General features: G+C 41.1%; 1 protein-coding gene across 1 annotated transcript; it reads left to right on the top strand.

Annotated features, from left to right (window-relative positions):
- The first annotated feature begins 1,024 nt into the window (after positions 1-1,024).
- LOC141782285 (ly6/PLAUR domain-containing protein 1-like) lies at positions 1,025-21,858 on the top strand. Its single transcript, XM_074658433.1, has 3 exons — positions 1,025-1,198; positions 5,844-5,975; positions 20,936-21,858. The coding sequence occupies exons 1-3, from the start codon at positions 1,150-1,152 to the stop codon at positions 21,175-21,177; spliced, it is 423 nt and encodes a 140-aa protein (XP_074514534.1). The 5' UTR covers positions 1,025-1,149; the 3' UTR covers positions 21,178-21,858.
- Positions 21,859-21,887: the final 29 nt, after the last annotated feature.

The raw sequence follows: 21,887 nt of genomic DNA, 5'->3' as shown, positions 1-21,887 counted from the left end.
CCCTGTATTGAAGTTTGTTTGCTCACACCTTAAAAGTGAAATAATACTTTCATAACAAAAGTAAAGTGGGTAGATGCTATCATCTTTAATAGAGTTGATATATTGGGTCAAACGGGTGAAGATAAAACTGAAGCATGGTAATGAAGTGATTTTCAGCACTAAAACTCTTGATTGGGGGCTTTGGAGGTGAAAGCACTGAATCTGTACTGTCAGGTTAATTTCTGTAAAATGATGAGCTATAAATAAAGCAAGGATTCTGGATTTATTTGGCCTTTATAAGACAGATTTAGGGGGGTCGGAAGAGCAGAAATTAATGCCTGTTATCCTCTTTTATGACTCTTTCATGAGACTTTATTGATCCCAATGGTGAAACCAGTTCGTTGCAGCAGCACATGTAATGGGATTCAACATGAATCCTTGTTTCTTGTTTCAGATTTGGACTTCATTTTTTAGTCCTCGTCCCACTGCGTTCAAGACAAAGTCAAGAGTGAACTTTCTGAATGTTTCTGAAGTATCGCGCACCTTCCCCACAATAATCTGGTTTACATTTTGTTCCATGTCATTTAATCCTATTATTCTATTAAACGTGTTTAAGCTTTTAATTATTTTGCTCACAAGGTAGTGTTCAGATAAACTCTGAGAGGTTGTCTATGAAAATCTGATTTTTATTCTTGTTGGTGTGATTTCAGCCAGCTGTGAGATTATCTTGAAGGGTTTAGATGTTGTGTGTTTCATCTGTTTGAGTTGGCTATAATAGGCTATTAAATGTCCATATTAACTTTACTCTTTTATGACTCTTCATGAGATTTTATTGATCCCAATGGTGAAACCAGTTCCTTGCAGCAGCAGCAAATATAATGGGATTCAACATGACATTGCCTAATAGGCTATAAAATGTCCATATTAATAGGCTAATAGTGGTATAGAAAAAAACATTGGAGGTTCCTCAGCATCACAGCATCAAAACGGTGACTTTTTTTATCATCACGTGGTACACAATGCAGCCGTGCACACGTGTGCCAGCGGCGGGTATAGAGGTGAAGCATCATCATCATCATCAGCATCAGCACCACCAGGCTGCCAGCTGCTCCGTCTCCGTCTCTGCGCCTCAGACCTCATGTTTCTGCTCCGAGGCTCACTGAGCGGACCATGCAGCTGTTCACCGTCTCAACTTTGCTCCTGTTCTTCTTCAGCTCAGGTAGGAACACGCCAGTTTATCTCTTTTTCACTTCACGGGATTAAAACGCGGCTACTTTTACGCAATCGTTTTGACACCCCAAAACTTCCAAATATGTTTTTGGAACAGGAGCGCGCAGAGCTTTGGAGCGATGCGCGCTGATCCAACGTGTTTTTTTCTTTAAAGTTGAGAAGATTTCTGATTTTGGCTCGACAGATTGATTGTAAATAGATGAAAGTATCGATTGACAGACATTTGCTATTGACACCCAGTAGGAGATAGTGGTCTCTTAATTAAAGCTCGCTGTGGCACGCACTCCTGTGCGTTTGGAACGATCCAGGTAAGTTTTCATAAAGACTGCAGATCAACAATGTAGGAAGCAGTCTGTCTCTGATTTTAAACAGTGAAATGTCTCCCTGATTTTGAACTCTTCTTCATCTTCATCTCTAATGTTCCGCAGTAATCGCAGTGGCACAGAGAAGAGGAGCGTTGTGGTGTCTCTGTCAGTCTGCTGATGGCATTTATTTTATCAGTCTGTGGTGGGAGACGATCCTTTAGTTAAGTAGCCTGCTAATTCAACCATGTTAAAATACTCCATTACAAATAAAAGTAATGGAGTAAAAAAAAAAAAAAACGTTCACTCTGAACTGTGGTGGATTGGATGCATGAATTCAGATAACATGGAAATACTCCAGAATAACTACAATGTACTCATGTACATTTCAGGGATGCACAGATCCGACTTTTTCTGTCCCAATACCGAGTACCGATCTGATACCAGTGTTTATTTAATAAACTGTATGTCTCACTGTGTGGAAGTGACTGGGATCATTCTGTTGTGTGTAAGGCAACATCAGGCTGGACTTAAACATTGATTTCTTGACTTAAAACAACTTTAACTTGTAAAACAAAATGTAACAAATAAATACATAGATATACATTTACTGAATTGTTATTTATTATTAAAATAAATCGTACACCAACTTAGTAAAACATCTTGATAATTAACAGGAATTACAATTCGGGTGTAAACCTTTTTAATGCAGCAACAAATTGGTCAAATCAATTGGCCCGATATCCGATCCGATCCGGTATCGTGCATCCCTAGTTAATTTACATACTTAGATTCCACCACTGAATATGATATTCACCATAACTTAAGTCTATTCACCGAAACTATACATTGTTGGCTGCTGTTAAATGCATTACTGTACATTGGGAGGCAAAATTTTACTGATGTTGATCAAAAGTAAAATATGAAGTCTGATCATATTATGCATAAAATTTCATCCTCTAGTCCTTCTCAATGCCAGCAGCATGTTTAATTCTGCAACATTCATTTTCATTTCTGATGTATGACCCGTGGTATGGTCGTAGAAGTCCCTCTTATTAAAGGTGGACTATTATCAGTTTTGTTAGGGATGCACCGATATCGGATATCGGTGACAATGGGGCCGATCTATTAAATTAAACTCTTTGTTTATATACTATATACATTATATACTGTAATTTTAATTCCTGTTTAACTTTTGGCCAATTTGTTGATGCATTAAAAAGGTTTACACCTGAATTGTAATTCCTGTTAATTTGGAAGATGTTTTACTAAATTGTTGGTGTACGATTTATTGTTTTAATAATAAATAACAATTCAGTAAATTTATATCTACAGTATGTATTTATTGGTCACATTTTGTTTTACAAAGTTAGGAAAGAAATGTTTAAGTTGAACCTGATGTTGCCTTACATATAAAAGAATGACCCCAGTCACTTCCACACAGTGAAGCATACAGCTTATTAATTTTACACTGGTATCGGATCGGTACTCGCTATCAGCCGATATCCAAAGCCCAGGTATCGCTATCGGTATCAGGACTGAAAAAGTTGGATTGGTGCATCCCTACAGTGCATGCTGTAATTTAGAAATTTTAAGCAGGGGGATAATTAAAAGCCAAAACATTTTAAATGTCATTGAAGTCAGAACAAAATGATGAGTCAAAATGGGTGGTCAATGCATTTGTGACTTAAACCTGCAGTAGGCAGAATGTTTTTGGCATCATTGGGCAAAAATTCCATAATAACCTTTCAGCATATTGTAATTCAAGTGTTCTGAGAGAAAACTAGACTTCTACACCTCCTCATGGCTCTGTTTTCAGACTTTAAAACATCTAGCCCATGATGGGAGACTTTGGCCAATCACAGGTCATTTCAGAGAGAGAGCGTTCCTATTGGCTGTTCATTCAACGGAGACAGCTGTCAATCACTCGGGAACCCTGACCAAACGGTCAAACTAGGCAGCGCTGATCAAATATGAATCAATATTCTGTTACTGTAATGCCTATTTCTCTCCTCAAATGTGTTCAGAAACATCTTGCAGTGTACTGTTCAGCTGTAAAATGAGAAAGTTTATTCCGGCTGGTGGGCGGTGCTTGGTATTTCCTCAACTGATCTCGACATGGCTGCCGGGTTACAAACTTTCTAATTTTACATCTAAACAGTACACTACAAGATGTTTCTGAAAACATTTGAGGCGAGAAATAGGCATTACAGTAACAGAATATTGATTCATATTTGATCATCGCTGCCTAGTTTGACCGTTTGATCGGAGTTTGCGAGTGATTGACAGCTGCTCAGAGACGGCAAGGCTCCAGCTCGACTCTGATTGATTGTTTTCCTCCGGTCTGTGAAATCTTGCAGTTGCCATTAGGAGCACTGGAGGACACAGAGGGACATGCTTTTTTTCAGATTACCTGTCTCATGCACTACTGTCAGGATGTCATATTTGCTCCATTTCTACCTACTGTAGCTTTATGGGCATTCCTATTGGTTCATGGAAAACTGTTCACCATTGTGAATAAATGAGCATTTTGAAGGGGCACTCAATAAAGCAAGTTCACTATAGCAAATCAGTTTTACAGTGGAAATAGTGAAATACCAACTATCAAGCAAGACGTGATGAAATGTTGCAACAACATGCTGCTAAAATAAATGTACCGCCAGCGGCTCACATGCAGCTGAATAATTCAGCATGTCACATCGATTTGAGATGGTTAGAGTGCAAGAAACCAAAAGTCTGAATATTCACCAAATTCAAACTGAATTTCACTTTGAGATGAAACTCTCTTTATTCATGATAGAAGAGAAAATAAATGGAGTATGTAAATGAAAAATGAGCAAGTGAGTGTTTCTCAAAGTCGAGGATGCTTCCATAGTAGGACAGGTCCTTCCAAGTCGGGTCCTACAGAGGCTTGGTAAGACTCCTTCCTAGCTCCTTCCTAGCATTCGGAGATGTTACAAGTAGGAATATTGATTTTGCATTCCTCAATACAATCTAAACAGATTCAAAACATGTAGGCCTATGAAAAAGTAAATGAAAAAACAGGGATTTGGACAATTTCTGTAATTTACAAATGTACAAAACATACAATTGAGATGGTCTCCTCAAAGCCACCAGACTCCAAACACAGTAATTTTAACTCGCCGATTGTAAAAAAAAACTTCATTCAAACTTGACAGAAACAAAATAAAACTCATCAAACCGTCTTGGTTAGCCTAGTCCTTCAACTGTTCCAGCAATCACCAACTCTGGTTTGGTCAAAATGAATCCTTAATTCACAGAGTTACATGTGAAAAGAAACAACCGGTACGCTCTTCTTAAAGCTACCAGACACTTTTGAAAAAACAGTAATTTTACCTCGCCGATTGTAAAAGACAATTCATTCAAACTCGACAGAAACAAAATAAAACTTATCAAAACCGTCTTGGTTTGTTACTGTTCAACAATCACTCTGGTTTGGTCGAAATCCACCCTTAAAGGTGCAGTGTGTACGATCTGGAGGCATCTAGTGGTGAGGTTACAGTTTACAACCAATTTAAACTTTTCCTGATGCCAAGCGTGTAGGAGAACTACGGCGGCTGATGCAAAAATGTGAAAACATGTTTGGTTGGCTGGCTCCGTGAAGATATAAACGGCTCATTTTAAGGTAACGAAAAACACAACGATTCTTATTTTCAGGTGATTATACACTAAAGAAAACATACCTTTTAATATTATGTTCCATTTCTGCCAATAGATCCCCCTAAATGTTACACACTGTTCAGTTTATTCACAGAGTTAGATGTGAAAATAATGTCTCTTCCTCCGCTGTCTGTCTCTGCCATTGCTAACCTCTTTGTGCTTGTGCTAATGTCACTGGGTTAGCTCGCTGAACGAGTCTGTCGCTGAGTGACGAAAGTCGGGACAAACCTTTAAATTAGACCCTGTAGGTTCAGCAACTGGATTGCCCATTTGTTCAGAAACAGATTTTGCCGGACTGCTGAGGTGAAATAACTGAAAGTTTACTAGCATATATCCCCTGTTTCTAAATCAGGGGACAGGAAATGCATCGTACGTATAGGATTGTGGGTGTTTTAGGAGCACAGAGGTTACACACATGCATCCTTGAAAATCCTCCGAACGGAAAACTCAGTCCTTTGTAGAATTGGAAGGATCCTCGACATTGGAACAGTCCTTTGGTGGGATTCAACAACATAGCATCCTTGAAGGATCCTTCCTTGACTTTGAGAAACACCCAGTGTTATGGCTATGGTGGAGGCCATTTAACCTTCTGAAAATGATATCATGAATATAGAGAGAGTTAATTATTGACTACATGAGTGTGTGTTGCAGGGCTGACTCTGCAGATTCAGTGCTACCAGTGTGAGGAGATGACACACGACTGCTCCACGCCAGAGTTCATCGTCAACTGCACCGTGAACGTGCAGGACATGTGCCAGAAGGAGGTTCTGGTGAAGGATGATGGTAGGTCACATCCCTTTGAAAGCTTCTTCTCTGCTGTCTAAAATGTGTTTTTCATCTCTGCTTATTTTTCTGTCAGGATATCTCAGAGTAGAACAGACTCCAGTAGAATCTGGACAGATTGGCCTCAATCCAAGAAAAGCGGATTAGATTTTGGTGGTGATATGGATCTGGGATTTCAACCTTGAATCGAGGGACTTGATTCAGAATCTGAGGAGTTGTCTTTGTTTATTTTTGGCATGAAATCAATATAACATAAAACTGAAGTGGTAGGAGGGATGTCTGTGTGTGTGGAAAGCTATTGAGTGTTGCACTCTCCAAGCGCCATCTAGTTGTCCGTGAGCAGGATTAGTATTGTGCTGTGCAGTCACAGCCTCGGTGCATTGTAGTGCTCAGACAGTTCTGTTTTCTGAATCAGTGGAAATATTGTTGTGTTTCTCAATAAAAGGATGTTTGAAATGAAGCCAAGGGAACTGTTTGTATTGCTGGCATGTTTGAAGTATCCTTTTACACAAAGACAAAGAAGGAGCGCTCTCCAGCATACTCAGCCAGAAGCCAGGCTCTCTGCTGTGAACAGAAATCAAACTGATCTGAGGTCAGCAGGGACAGGCGCTTCAGCGCTCCATAAGTATCATTATCGGATGAAAGTCTCAGCTGCAGGTCACTATTTGAAATAGCAGTCATGGATATAAATTATTCCATTTCCATCTGAGGAGAAAATCTACTAGCTCATGCTGTGCATGCAATGGCAGGTACGTGTCCTTTGTGTGTGTTCCAGAAACTTTCAATCCTGCAGATTTATCCAGCCGACATTAGCTTGATGCAGATATATCAGCACTGGTGTATGCTGTATGTTGGCCAATAAGCAAAACTACAATATAGTGATGTCAAAGATATGTTTGAGGTAATTTAGAAACAGTGTTACCGTTGATAGGGCCGCAGCTGCCACTGAGGACTCATGTTGTTGGTGTTTTTGAAGTGACTTTTGGGATTTTGTTACATGTGGTGCAGGGTTGGCTAAGATGTGAAAATCTTCCCACCTGGCCCCCGTCAGCCCAACAACGGGCGGTTGCCGATATATTTGCACAGGTGTGTGTGTCTCAGCTGCAAGAGGTGTTTGAGCAGCGGGTTTGCTATGTTCCATAAGCTCTCTTAAATTAAGGAAAGGCCGAAAGGACGCTTTGGCACCCATGTTAAATTAACATGTAGACCATAAATTAACCCATAGACTGACGTGCATTGCTGGTCAAACATGTTCTCGCCGGTTTACCGTTTAAAGATTAAACCGTTGACATTCTTAGTCTGGACCAAAGTGGTGGACCGACTAGCCAACTGACCAACTGAGCCACACTGGCTAAAAATGAACATCTGGGCTTGTACATAGTTATCAGATCTTTTTAAAGTCACAAATATGGATATTGGTATTGGCCTCAAAAATCCAGTATCAGGCAGGCTCTACAATATGGAAAGACAATTGCAACCGCACCGATCAGATAATGAAATACTTCCATCTATTTTGCTTCAACCTGTTTGTCAATGTCTTTGACCTTCAATCGTAAAAGACGATGTTAAACACAATGAATGCATGAACATCTGTCCAGTCTGGCTGTGGGAAGTTAATTATCCACCTGTGGTATTGGTCTGGTTCATGTTGTTGAGTGCAGAGGGGTAGTTTTGAATGCTTTACAAGGCCATAGCTTCTGTCCTCTTGGGCAAACATTTAGTACACATATGGTGTTTTTAGAGCTGTTACAAACAGTATTTAGAAAAAATGACACCAAATATGTTTATGTAGCCAGAGCCACACACTACAGTGTATGGGCATCATCATTAACTGATGTGGTCATACCTGAAAAGATATTTGGAAATCAATCAGTGGAAGAGTTTTAAAGAGTTTTATCTGGCAGCTTGGATTTTCTCAGCTTTGGTTCACATGCTCTTTAAGACAACACATGTAAATAGAGAAACTAAACCTAACTAAGTGGTTTTGTTTCCTAAACTTAATCAAGTTCTTTCCTGTAAAGATGGAAGTTTTGTGGAAATTGTCACGTGTTGCTAAACATTAGGAGAATGCACGAAAAATGAGCAATAACTTTTCGTAAGATATCATACAAACAGTTGTATGGGGATATGTTGATCTACTTGAATGTGTTTTTTTAATTTTGCAGTGCGTTGAGCTCTCAGGGTCAACGTATTTACATTCATTGAATCACATTACTTTTGTTTTGTGCAAATATGTTCATGTTATTTAGTAAAGATTTATAACATCAGCGAATGCAGGCTGGCATATCTACAAAAAATGTGTGCACTTCTGTACCTCAGCTTTGATTATATTAAAAGACTTTTAAGTATGAATTATTCAGCCCTAGGGCCCTATTTTAATGCTCTATAACGCATGGTCTAAAGTGCATGGCGCATGTGCATTTAGGAACTTTGAAGTAGCCTACATCTACACTCACACACACAGAGGGATGATGAGAGGAGTCGCCACAAAAGGCCACGTGACCACCGTGATCTCTCTGGTACGGCGGTCACGCCAGTGACGGGAAGAGCGCTGAGAGCGCGCTGCAGGTTGATCAATACAGAATGCCTGAGAGCCTTACTTCATTATATTCCATTATATTCTGAATTGTCACCTGCTGCCTGAATTTAATGTCTTCCTTTTCCTTAACAAGCAGAGTGTACGCGCGTTGTGAACATCATCTTACTATCTGAATAATGTGCCCCTTCAAATAGCAGGAAAATACTGCGCCAGACTTTAGACCAGGTTTTTGTTGGTCAATGGTGCAGTCGCTTTCTGCTGCCTCAAGATAGCAATGTGCCAACAAAGCACCTGACCACACCTCATTTTAAGACCAACATGCCCATGGGCACACAGATGGGTGCAAGTACATTTTGCTACTTACACAACGTGGGCACTGGGCGTGAAAATGACAACTGCGTCGGTCTGAAACTAGCAATGACGCTTTGTGCCGGGTGTAAGATAAGGACCTTAGAGTGTGCAGGTTTTCACGAGTTTTCAGTGTAACGCTGTCTTTTTAGTAATGAGTGATGTATCTCTGCTCTGTTTAAGTGCCTGTTTGCTGCAGGTGGTCAGAACCCAGACACTATAGGTCACTCTTACGCCCCAGGTCTACTTCATTTTCACACCCAGCGAACATTGGGGGTCATTTTTTCCACTCTCTCTACTGCTGATGAGCAAAAGCAATAAGCTCCTGTCTTTGGAAATGGGGTTCCGAATCCAAAGGGCAGGCACGCCGCACTATAGAGTCGACAGTTCTTTAATAAGAAAATTTCCGCATGAATGCTCATGTACGTCCCAGCCTTTATCTCCCAGTGTTATCATTATTGCTGCTCTGCATGAAAAGGAGGGCTTAAAAATTCAACTGAACCTACCTTATCACTTTCACAATTGCACTGCCTCCTCTGTGCACAATATGCTCAAGTGATAAGAATGAAAATCACAGAGGGTGTTTGATTCTTCCTAAGTATACTTGCCCTGTGATTGCGCCTCTATGAGCCTGTCACTTAGCATGCAGCTCTATATGTAGATCTAAAGGACACGGAATGGCTACCGTATGTCCTCGATCGGGCTATTTTCCGTCAAAGATTAATCTTTCTGTATCTGGAAGATAATCCATCTGCTCCTACAATTGAGCTCTCCAGCTGAGAAAGAGACTGGCTGGTGGAACTTTGAGGTATCGCTCAAGAGGGAAAAGCCTGTCAAACCACCACGAGTGGAGAGACACACATCCTCAACCTCCATTCACATTATGGCTATTTTTCAGCTGGGCAGCATGAGACAAGCCTGGCTTCCTATCCAAGCCCATTTCCTATTACTATCATCATCATTCCACTCTGATTACGTCCTGAGAAATTATATTAAAAAAGGGAAAGTGTGCTTTTACCTTGCTGAGGACGGTTCCTCTCCCACTGTCTTTTAAGGACGGATGATTGCCATGCGCCAGCAGGCCACCTTTCATTTCAATGCCTTTTTTTAAGTAGGGGGAGTAAGATGTACTGTGATGAGGGATAGGAAATTGGCCACCCTTCAATTTCTCAGAGGCAATTTCTGAGATTTAAATGAATGTAATAACACACACAAACACACCAAAAAAGCATGGGATTAAAGCTTGCATCTTATAATGGATTAGTTATTTGTGCAACAAAGATGTAATACTTTGGTATTTTTTATGAATAATATTTTAAAGCTGCAATTATCAATATTTTTATGTTAACAAATGACAGCGTGTAATGTGAAAAGTTTTGCTTGTTTGACCAGCTAGCCCACAGAGAATTATAACCCAACTCTGCAGTTCCCCACAGCGCCACAGAGAGTTCTAGCATCTTTCAGTCCATTGTTTTGGTTCTCTGTATAGGGCTGCACCGATCGAGAATCGTCTTTACTTTGTGTGTCTGCTGTTTAAAAAAAGCTTTAATCAAAGCTAGACATTGTTTTTAGATCTGTAGTATCTGTTTAGCATCAAAGGGGAACACCACCCAAATTAAGAATTCCAATATGTTATTCCCATGGCCGAGGAGAGTTTAATCAATATGTGTGAACATGAGCTCCTCTCTCTCAAAGCCAGGAACCAGAGAAGTAAGTCTCAAACTTTTGATGTCATAGGGTACAAAGTCTGGAGCTTTAATATTTTTTGGACTGTCTTAGACCATAGGAATGTAGGAATTTTGAAAATGGGCATAGTTCACTTTTAAGTACATGAACAGCTTGATGAGGTAGAGTAGTTGTCGCCATGACAGCAGCAACATCATACAAGCACTATCCCAGAATTGTGTGGTGAGAAAAAAAACACAGTTGGTTAGGTTGACGAATAACTCGAGAGTACTCTACCTCCTTGAGCATCAAGAGCGATGCTAACTGATATCTTCGAGATACTCTACGGAACCAACTGCCGGCTCCCAAAAAGTGCTTCAAAGTAAATGTTTAATGATGAACATGTCACAGTTCCTGTCTGTCACTGCAGTCTTAATCTCCCCCATGGTTTTGTCTGAACAGTGAAAATGTAAAATCATCACAGTATCCACAGAGGCAGCGCACTAAGTGGAGCAGTGATGACAACTGACAAGACAAATAAGCGTAATGATTCCCCTCGGATTGCTCTGAAAGGGAGTCTGAAAATCAAACAATAGTGGTTGATGTGTCGCAGCGCAGCAGGTGAGGCTGATGAAAGTTGATGAATAGCATTTTATTCTATTGTTTTGTTGTTTCTCTTAAGAGATTTGATTACAGATATCATGAGACTGAGAAAATGAAGCTTGATTTCACCACCTGAAGCTGCTGCATCTCATCTGTAGGGGCGTCTTTTAAGGACACTAGTTCAAAGTCTGAAATCAAGAAGGAAAATTGCGATTGTTTGATTGCTTACACGAGAAGACTGCCAACAACAATATCAAGCATTTGTGACGATTAGGACATCTAAGATGAAGTCAGGAGCAGAGGAAGGGCGTTCCGACCTTTTCTAACAAGGAGAGGTGATGAGGTTTCGTAATGACCCTGTCAATGATGTGATTCTAAAAAACCCGTCAGCGTTGGCGTCGTCAAGTTGGCTCATCATAGCCTCAGGCAGCATCAGACAATATCACTCCTCAGAATGTCCCTGAATCCATTTTTCAGATATTTAAATGGTAATAGTAGACTGATGTCATTAGGCTGCAAGCAGTGACTTTTGTCCCAGCTGGTGCGCCACCACTGACTGCGCGGGTCACGCTGCTCTCCGTGTTAAACAGTCGGAAGAGACCACAGAACAGAGAGCAGGACGGAGACAAGCAGGGACTGCGCTCCTGATTTCACGGCTTATCTAAATTAGCTTTTGCAATTCACAAAAGTTAATTTACTGTATCAGGGAAAAAGTAAATGAGAATGTGGTTAGTCACAGTAGTTTACATTCATTTGGTTAAATAGAGGGACTGTGCATGGCTGCTAAAGTTTGTTTGATTGTGTGACTTGGATGGCTGTGGTGGGAATGTTTCATTAGTGTTTGCTATGGATGCTCAAACGTCTTAGTTTTCTTTACTAAAGTGTGCAATTAATTCAGCACTGAAAAGCCTTGTTTCACTGACTTCTTGTGAAAGTTTTAAGTAGGGATGCACCGATCCCACTTTTTCAGTCCCAATAGCGATACCTGAGCTTTGGGTATCGGCTGATACCGAGTACCGATCTGATACCGGTGTTCAACTAATAAGCATTTATGCCTCACTGTGTGGAAGTGACTGGGATCTTTCTTTTATGTGTAAGGCATCATCAGGCTTGACTTAAACATTGCTTTCTTAACTTTGTAAAACAAAATGTAACAAATAAATACATAAATATATATTTACTGAATTATTATTTATTATTAAAATAATAATTCATACACTAGCAATTTTGTAAAAAATCTTCCAAATTAACAGGAATTACAATTGAAGTGTAAATCATTTTAAGGCAGCAATAAATTTGTCAAAACTTAAACAGGAATTCAAATTACAGTATATAATGTATATAGTATATCGACATAGAATTGAATTGAATAGACCGGCCCCATTGTCACCGATATCCGATCCAGCTATTTCAGTCAGTATCGGCCCGATATCCGATCCGGTATCGGTGCATCCCGAGTTTTACGTCTGTCGTACCCGTAACCACACTCAGAAATGATGTTACAGTGTACTGACCACACCCTGAGTACACCTCCGCATCACTTCAGCAGGGGGAGAACTTCAACCACTGGAGATCAGACATGCTTTTCAGCTTATGTTAAGGTGAAGTTTAAGTTGAATCTCCATTTCTGAAAATGACGTTTAGTAGAATTGCCAAAGTTAACGTGATAATAATGCGTTAACGCAAATTCGTTTTAATACCACTAATTTCTTTAATGCATTAACGCAACGGAATCCATTGGTACCACCGTGTCATACTAGCTTGTCTGGAAGGAGGTTAAATAACATTCCAAACTTACGCTAAATTTTGGGGAGGAAAAATTGGCATGGCCATTTTCAAAGGGGTCTGTTGACCTCTGACCTCAACATGTGAATGAAAATGGGTTCTATGGGTACCCACGAGTCTCCCCTTTACAGATAATCACATGCAGTTTGGGGCAAGTCATAGTCAAGTCAGCACACTGACACACTGACAGCTGTTGTTGCCTGTTGGGCTGCAGTTTGCCATGTTATGATTTGAGTATATCTTTTATGCTAAATGCAGTACCTGTGAGGGTTTCTGGACAATATTTCTTATTGTTTTGTGTTGTTAATTGATTTCCAATAATAAATATGTACATACATTTGCATAAAGCAGCATATTAGTCTACTCCCATGTTAATAAGTGTATTAAATACTTTACAAATCTCCCTTTAAGGTACATTTTGAACAGATACAAAATGTGTGACTAATTTGTGATTAATCGCGATTGACTATGGACAATAGTGCCATTAATCATAATTAAATATTTTAATCGACTGACGTATTGCGTAATTGCCGTAGTCAGCGGATTCAATTGCCAGATTAAAGTAAATCCATTTGAATCTTTTGCATTGGGTATAACTCCGGTTAACTTTACAAAGACAGTGCTGACCTTTGAAAGAACAAGGAGCCGGAGAATCCAAAACTGAATAGGCTATCGTACCTTATTAGCAGTGTTGATGGTAGAAGTGCGTCTTTTTGAATAAACTTTGTGAACATACTGTTCCGTTAGCCTGAGGTGACCTCAGTTGAGTTGAAAAATGTGAGTGTGTACTGGTCAAAATGTGAGAGAACATTTGTGAGTGTAGCCAGAATTGGTCCGGTATTTTCTTTTAGCGCCTTATGATTCAATGCCTTTTAAGTTTTCCTCTGTGTTTCCTAATTCCCCTTTTGGGTTTGTGTAACATGATTGTGCTGCTGTTTTGGCCAGACTGTCTTTGAAAAGACCTTAAGCTCTAAATAGACCATCCAGGTTACATAAAGGTAATACGGGAACAAGTTAATGTGTTCACATGTGCTCAGAAGTTGATAACTTTTATTTCATGATGTAATTCAGGCCTTTATCACCATATATTCCCAACTGGCCATTTATCTGGATGACATCTTTATGTTGGCTCACATAACAACTGCCATCTAATTTCACTGCTTAGTCAAGTTTGATTTAGATGGATAATAAAGCCCACAGAGCAGACTGATACATGTCTACCATCTTTGTGTCAAGGGCAGCGCAGTCACTGTTACAAACAATCCATCCATCCATCCATCTTCAACCGCTTATCCGGGATCGGGTCGCGGGGGCAACAGCTCCAGCAGGGGACCCCAAACTTCCCTTTCCCGGGCCACATTAACCAGCTCTGACTGGGGGATCCCGAGGCGTTCCCAGGCCAGAGTAGAGATATAATCTCTCCACCTAGTCCTGGGTCTTCCCCGTGGTCTCCTCCCAGCTGGTCGTGCCTGGAACACCTCCCAAGGGAGGCGCCCAGGAGGCATCCGTGCTAGATGCCCGAACCACCTCAACTGGCTCCTTTCGACGCAAAGGAGCAAGGACTCTACTCCGAGTCCCTCACGGATGACTGAGCTTCTTACCCTATCTCTAAGGGAGACGCCAGCCACCCTCCTGAGGAAACCCATTTCGGCCGCTTGCACCCGCGACCTCGTTCTTTCGGTCATGACCCAACCCTCATGACCATAGGTGAGAGTAGGAACGAAGATTGAACGGTAGATCGAGAGCTTTGCCTTCCGGCTCAGCTCTCTTTTCGTCACAACGGTGCGGTAAAGCGAATGCAATACCGCCCCTGCTGCTCCGATTCTCCGACCAATCTCACGTTCCATCGTCCCCTCACTCGCGAACAAGACCCCGAGATACTTAAACTCCTTCACTTGGGGTAAGGACTCATTCCCTACCCGGAGTAGGCAAACCACCGGTTTCCTGCTGAGAACCATGGCCTCAGATTTAGAGGTGCTGATTCTCATCCCGACTGCGTCACACTCGGCTGCGAACCGATCCAGTGAGTGCTGGAGGTCGCAGACCGATGATGCCAACAGTACCACATCATCTGCAAAAAGCAGCGATGAGATCCTCAGCACACCGATCTGCAAACCCTCCTCCACCCGACTACGCCTCGATATCCTGTCCATGAATATCACGAACAGGATTGGTGACAAAGCGCAGCCCTGGCGGAGGCCAACCCCCACCGGAAACGAGTCCGACTTATTGCCGAGGATCCGAACACAGCTCTCGCTTTGGGCGTACAGGGATTGGATGGCCCTGAGAAGTGCCCCCCTCACCCCATACTCCCGCAGCACCCCCCACAGTATCTCCCGGGGGACCCGGTCATATGCCTTCTCCAAGTCCACAAAACACATGTAGACTGGATGGGCATACTCCCAGGCCCCCTCCAGGATCCTTGCGAGAGTGAAAAGCTGGTCCGTTGTTCCACGGCCAGGACGGAATCCGCATTGTTCCTCTTCGATCTGAGGTTCGACTATCGGCCGAACCCTCCTTTCCAGCACCTTGGAGTAGACTTTACCAGGGAGGCTGAGCAGTGTGATACCCCTGTAATTGGCACACACTCTCTGGTCCCCCTTTTTGAAAAGGGGAACCACCACCCCGGTCTGCCACTCCTTAGGCACTGTCACCGACTTCCACGCGGTGTTGAAGAGACGTGTCATCCAAGACAGCCCCTCCCCACCCAACAATGCAAACAATGCGTTCTACTATTTATGGCATTAACTAATATACCAACTACTAAGAACCAAATGCTTGTCTTGACACTAGGCTATTCTGTGCCTTTTCTCAAAACCACAGACGTACTACAGTGTCAGTGATCGATTTATTTTATTTGGCTAAAATCTCATTTAGAAGGGCAATCAAAGGTTCTCCAGACTCTCGGACATATTGGACTGCTCACTCTTGCCTGTGCAGTCGACCATGCTGATTCTCATTAGACTAAAGTTCTCTCAGCGCTCCAAAGTTGATAAGAAAGCTCACCCTTTTCCTCATAAATTTACTCAACAGCATAATTTAGATTAAAGTGCTGAAAGTTAGAATCCCCACACACAAATTAAACAAAATCCCCCCTAAGCGCTTCGAACGTTAGAAAGTGAGTGTTTTCCTGAGATTCATTTCGGTGATATTTGCTCAACAAATGCGGCCCAGCACTGCATACATTCTCCATGCTCATAATCGGTACATATGGTAGATAATCACCATGTACCAGAACTGCATATATTCTCCATGCTCATAATTGGTACATATGGTATATAATCACCATGTACCAGCACTGCATATATTCTCCATGCTCATAATTGGTACATATGGTATATAATCACCATGTACCAGAGTGCTGTTTGTCCTGAATTTCAATTAGAACAGTTCTCCTGGCTAATGCATAATGTCAAGGCAATGAATCAAATATTAGACCATTAACAACATAAGTACTAATTAGGAAGTTTTACAGGTGATAATAATAGATAATAGATAGCAATAAACTTTGACTTTGTCTCTTCAACATTTCCATTAATTAGGTTGTCAGAAAAACCTGCATTATCCAATATAAATATGATGTACTGTTGTATCAGCGCAGTGAGCTCCGCTGTAGTGTTGCTATAGAGTGGTGGGGGGGGGGGTTGCCTGTGCTCCTTCTCACTGTTTTAGCATTGTATTTAAAGTGCTGCACTGTCTTGACACATTTATCTGCCGGGACAGCTGCAGTCTATTTGAGGATGTGCTGTGAAAGTAATATTTCACTTTGGTGGTACATTGTTATCTTTAGTGTAATACATTTTCATGAAAAAAACAGTCATAATATAGTATGTCGTGAAATTTAGTGAAAAAACGTCATAGTAGTATGTCGGGAAAAAAAGTCAGTCGAAAATAATTAAAAACAATTTTTGACATACTATACTATGACTTTTTTATATTTTCAACATACTATACTATGACTTTTATTTGACATACTATACTATGACTTTTTTCACGAAAATTCACGACATACAATAGTATGACATTGTTTTTTACGAAATTTTGCAACAAACTATACTATACCTTTTTTTTCATGCTATACTATGACCTTTTTTCGACATACTATACTATGACTTTTCAAGCAATTTCACTGTCGAATTCAAACTTACCAGTCTAAAGCCGACAGTCAGTAGGTGCTTCAACTTAAAAATAAATAAAAATAATGACCTTATTGCTGTTTGTCACAGATGGTCCCAATCTGTAGATATGAACTTTTTAAGGATGCAGCACAATTTTATAATTCATAGCAAATTATTTCGTGACCCTCTGACTGAATTCCATGGACTCCTGAGGGTCCCCAGACCTCATTTTGAGAATTGAACTGATTTAAAGAGTAAGAGATGAAAGTGTCAGCAATGACAACTGTTAATATGTCACTTAACGTGATTCAGTTGAAGAGTTAAACTTGTGTCAGTTGGCTGAAAGCAGTTGAAATGCCATTAAAAGAGTAAGAAGAATCAGAATCAGAATTGTGTTTATTGCCAGGTGTAAGAGATTTACACTAGGAATTTGCTTTGGTTATGTTGGTGCAAATCAAACAGTAAGCATAATTATCAGAACTGAAAGCAGTTGAAGTGTCGTTTGACACTGAAGCGGCAGAGATAGCTGGAGTGTCTGCAATGTAAATAGTTGAAGTGCCAGTATAATTTAAAGAGCTGAAGAGGGAGAGTTTGTGAAGTCACCCACTGTTAACATTCATCACAATACACACCAATGTAAAAATCTAAAAAGGTCTAAAAAAAATGATAAAACCTCAAGTCCAATTACTGAAAAACTATGAAAAGTATATAAAAAAAGCTGAACTAATATGATCATATGGTAAGTGATTGTTTGAGGTGAGAAAAGCCATCAAATCTGTATTCTCTGTCAGTGACTCTTCACACTTTTACTGCACCTCATTTTCCACTGACTGCCCGTGTTATCGGCTCTCGCTATTTTCCAATTACTGCTCAAGATAAAAACCAACAGATTATACAGCCATTTATGACCACAGGATTTTCTTACTTTAAGTTATTTCACATATTTGTCCCACAGATTTCTTTTTGAGTTCATAATAATCAACGGCCATTTTAAGCTTTGAGCAGAAAATGACAAGAGATCCTCAGAAGTGTGTGACAGCTAAAATGAGAGATATAAACACAGTGTGAGTCAGGTTTTATTCTCCAGGCTTTGTGGGAAGACGGGACATTTCCTCCCAGAGCTTTGCAACATCACACACTGTGTTTCCGACAGATTACTCAACACCGTCTGGGACCTCCACTGATATTTGCACTATATAAGACATGGGAGGATGCACAATTTAAATGAACATAGTACTTTAGGTGTTACTATGCCTGTATCTGTTGCACGCGGGTGGAGAGAGGAGTGACACATTACAAGGGTAATTGGAAGTTCATGTGCTCGTATCTGAATTCCTTTGAAGTAAAATGTCAGCCAAATGTTAACGTTTCCCTCCGCTAATCTCACAAACAACTTGTTCCAACACGCTTTTCGAGTTAATCGATGCTTTATGCTGCAAAATGGAAAATAAATAAATATATATATCCTGCCAGTTGAAATGGTCACAGCTGAGGGTCTCTTTAATTCCCTAACCAAACTTCATTGGGATGTGGATTATTGGAGATAAATCTGAGATGGATGCTTCTCAGAGGAGCTTTGAAAATTGAATGCAGTCACTGGAAATGGCTCTAAATATACTTAGAGTGTTTTGTGATTTTTCTTTCTCCAGACTACACAGAGCCCTCACACTCATTTACTTTTTGCACAGATTTACTGTAAATAGGACAGAGCTTGTTTGTTGTCAGGGGGGAAAACTTTCAATCCTAAATTATTTATTCACAAAAACTAAGCCTCGAGGTTTTTGGAGCTCGTTAAAGGCACAGACGGGTGCTCAATAAATGATCTTAGTCAAGGTCCACAAATGAATGTGTAGGGATCAAATAAGGACCTGATCGTTAATGAATAGCTAGGTGTAGTTGCTCAATAACTCTGAATAAAGGATAATATAATAGATAATGATAGGTGAGTTGAGAACAGACTGCGAAGGCAAATGAGTGTATAGCCAGTAGTAACCATGGGGATCCTTAGGTGCACCTGAGGCCAAACTTGTGTATATCAAATCATAAAAGCTACAGTAATTACCAACAACTGCACAATGTGAGCGCTGCTGAGGGATAAACTGTGTTGTGGTGTACAGTAGCTCCCACTATTCAGGCAAAAACGCCTCCTTCTGTGAGGATCACATTATTGGATTAGTATCAGAGTTCAGGAGATCTCATAGTTACATGTTTACATTAGGTGTGAAAATCGCTGCTCTCTGTGGCTGTATTTAAGGTCCTGAAGGCCCAAACACACCAACCCGACATCAAAGAACTAGCAGCGACGAAGACCACCAGTTGCGTCGCCTCACGTCGCCTTTGTCTTGGCTAAAAATTTGCACTTGAACACACCGCAAAGACTACAGCCGACGTCCAACTACCACATACGTCCTGCACCTGCATGAGAGGAAATAACTCTCCCTACTGGGCCGACCATTGACTTGGTGTGTCAGGGCCTTGACAGTTTGGGGCCGTCGGTGAGCGTCTGTCAGTCTAGTTTTTGCAGTGTGTCCTGCACCGTCGGCTCTAGTCTGCCCCTGTCTGAGGTTTTTCAGCCGATTCTGCATGTTGAATCGGCGGCGGAGCCCGTCGGTGAGAGAAATCACTCTGATCGGCTGTTCAGCTTAAGCGAATCAGTGCACGAGAAGAGAGATGGAAGTGAGAAAAGCAAGCAAATGAGTAAAGTTGAGAGGAAAAACACAAAAAGCTCTTCTAATTTTTCATCTTCTTCTCATCTGATCATTCCAATACACGGATATTTTCACAACCACATGGCCATCTGGAGTGAAGCTAAGTGGTGAGTGAGAGTGATGTGAAAGTGGTCGGCAGACTCCGCTTTGTTTCATGTATGTATCATAGCAACGGCTTGTATATCCACAGTCTCAGGTTTCCCTTTTTGAATGATGAATACAGACTACCACCACTAGCCGGTGTGGAGAGTTATTTCATCTCATGCAGGCTCAGAACGTACGTGCTAGTTGGCTGTTGGCTGTAGTCTTTGTGGTGTGTTCGAGTGCAACTTGACTCAAAAGTCGCTTCAAAATTATTCCCCCCTTTTCCAGTTAGTGTCACTCTATTCCTACAGCGACAATGCCAGCATTTATATGCTGGCATTACCATTCAATTCCCTCACATTTACATTTTATTATTCAAGCCTGTGCATACACTTTTTTGTGCAAGACAAAACAATACAGCAGATGGAAACACCAACAGGTCAAATGTTGGGATGGCTCAAAGGGAAAGTATGGACCCTGCTACCTATGCAGAACAAGTCACGGTACGGCAAGGAGTAAAATGTAGAAGTATGAGTACCGGCACACTTTAAGCACTGGTTTCTTGTATGAATAACCATCTAAATTTCTACTCAACTTTTTTGTCTATCTTTGTAGGCACATTCAAGCGCCACCCTCACTCCCATTCAGAAGTCTGAGCTTCACAGTCCATGCTAAAACTAACTGTTCTGAAAAACACTGTGCTGCTAGTTGGCATTGCCGGCTCCATTGGGCATCTGCAAAGTTTCATATACTGTACACTGTATATATAAACACAGTGAGAAGAGAAGTCTCACCCACTGAGGGCTGTTTTTCCTCATTCATGGACTAATTACACTATGACAATGTTATGCAAATCTTGTAGAGACACAGGAGAGCTAAGTGACTGCAAAAGGAGCATTAACCCAATTATACGGAGATGTTTCCCTTTAAGTTGGGTTCCCCTTGATGAAAGAATACATCCTATTTATCCTTAATTACATGCCTCCATCTCACTGTTTCTGCCTTTGTTGTTTTTCTGCCACACACACACACACACACACACACACACACGCACACACTCTAATCCTCTCATTACCAGCCTAATGCATCTCTTTCTGTTCTTATTTTCAGGGATACACTACCGCAAGTCCTGCGCCTCGTCTGGAGCCTGTCTCATCGCTTCTTCTGGTTACCAGCAGTTCTGCACCGGCAAGCTCAACTCAGTGTGCATCACCTGCTGTAACACGCCGCTCTGTAACGGACCAAGGCAGAAGAAACGACCCCAACATTCGGCCGCCACTACCCTGACCACGCCGCAGCTCCCTGTGTTTTCTCTCTACGTCCTCCTCCTACTGTCCTCCACCCTGTGCTGACAGACCTTCACACACTGAAATAAGATGCGTGCTGACAGTGGAGACAACATGAACTGGAACTGTATTAACTAACTGAGACAGTGAAGAATACGTACTGTGAAATGTATATTCTTTGAGGCGTGTGGAAGCTTTGTACAGTATTTGTTCTCTTGACTCCCGTTGTGTCGCAGTTTACCTCCAAAAGGTTGAATTTGGGATTTTTTTTTATCATCACGTGTGTCATGTCACAAACATGATCATGGTGCAGCTACAAGGGAGGCTGGGTAAGGTGAGGTGGAGGACAGTGTTTGTGCATGGAACAGCTTCTGGCTATTTTGTCGGGCAGCAGGTGGCTCATTCGCATCTGTCTTTGTTTACTTACAATACAAGGTCAAATAAGACAGAAAAGATAGTAAGTTCAGATTCATTCTTTTCTTTTCTGAGCTTTAGGAAAAGCTCTGCAGAATAAATAACTGTGATTTATTCTGAATCAATACCATTACCTGGAACAATCACCGATTTTGCTGTATTGACGAACTGAAAAATACAATGTATGACAATGATACTGTTTAATGATTCTGGAAAGAAAAGTGCAGTCAGGAAAAAAGGGGTATTGGGTGAAAAACAGCATGTATGCTAGTCATTATATTAAAGCCACCTACTCCTCACAGATACATCATCTTACCAGTGGAGGCCATTCTGTTATCCTGAAGCTTTCCTCCATTAGTTCT

This window comes from Sebastes fasciatus, chromosome 14 (genome assembly GCF_043250625.1).
Source record: "Sebastes fasciatus isolate fSebFas1 chromosome 14, fSebFas1.pri, whole genome shotgun sequence".
Lineage (NCBI taxonomy): Eukaryota > Metazoa > Chordata > Actinopteri > Perciformes > Sebastidae > Sebastes > Sebastes fasciatus.
Note: the sequence above shows the minus strand (reverse complement) of the source record. Positions and strands in the feature narration are given on the sequence as shown.

Bases quoted from the DNA above. Each gene is read 5' to 3' on its own strand.
- LOC141782285 (XM_074658433.1), top strand. From the start codon at position 1,150: ATGCAGCTGTTCACCGTCTCAACTTTGCTCCTGTTCTTCTTCAGCTCA. The intron at 1,199-5,843 runs GTAGGAACACGC...TGTGTGTTGCAG, and splicing joins CCTGTTCTTCTTCAGCTCAG to GGCTGACTCTGCAGATTCAG. The intron at 5,976-20,935 runs GTAGGTCACATC...TCTTATTTTCAG, and splicing joins GGTTCTGGTGAAGGATGATG to GGATACACTACCGCAAGTCC.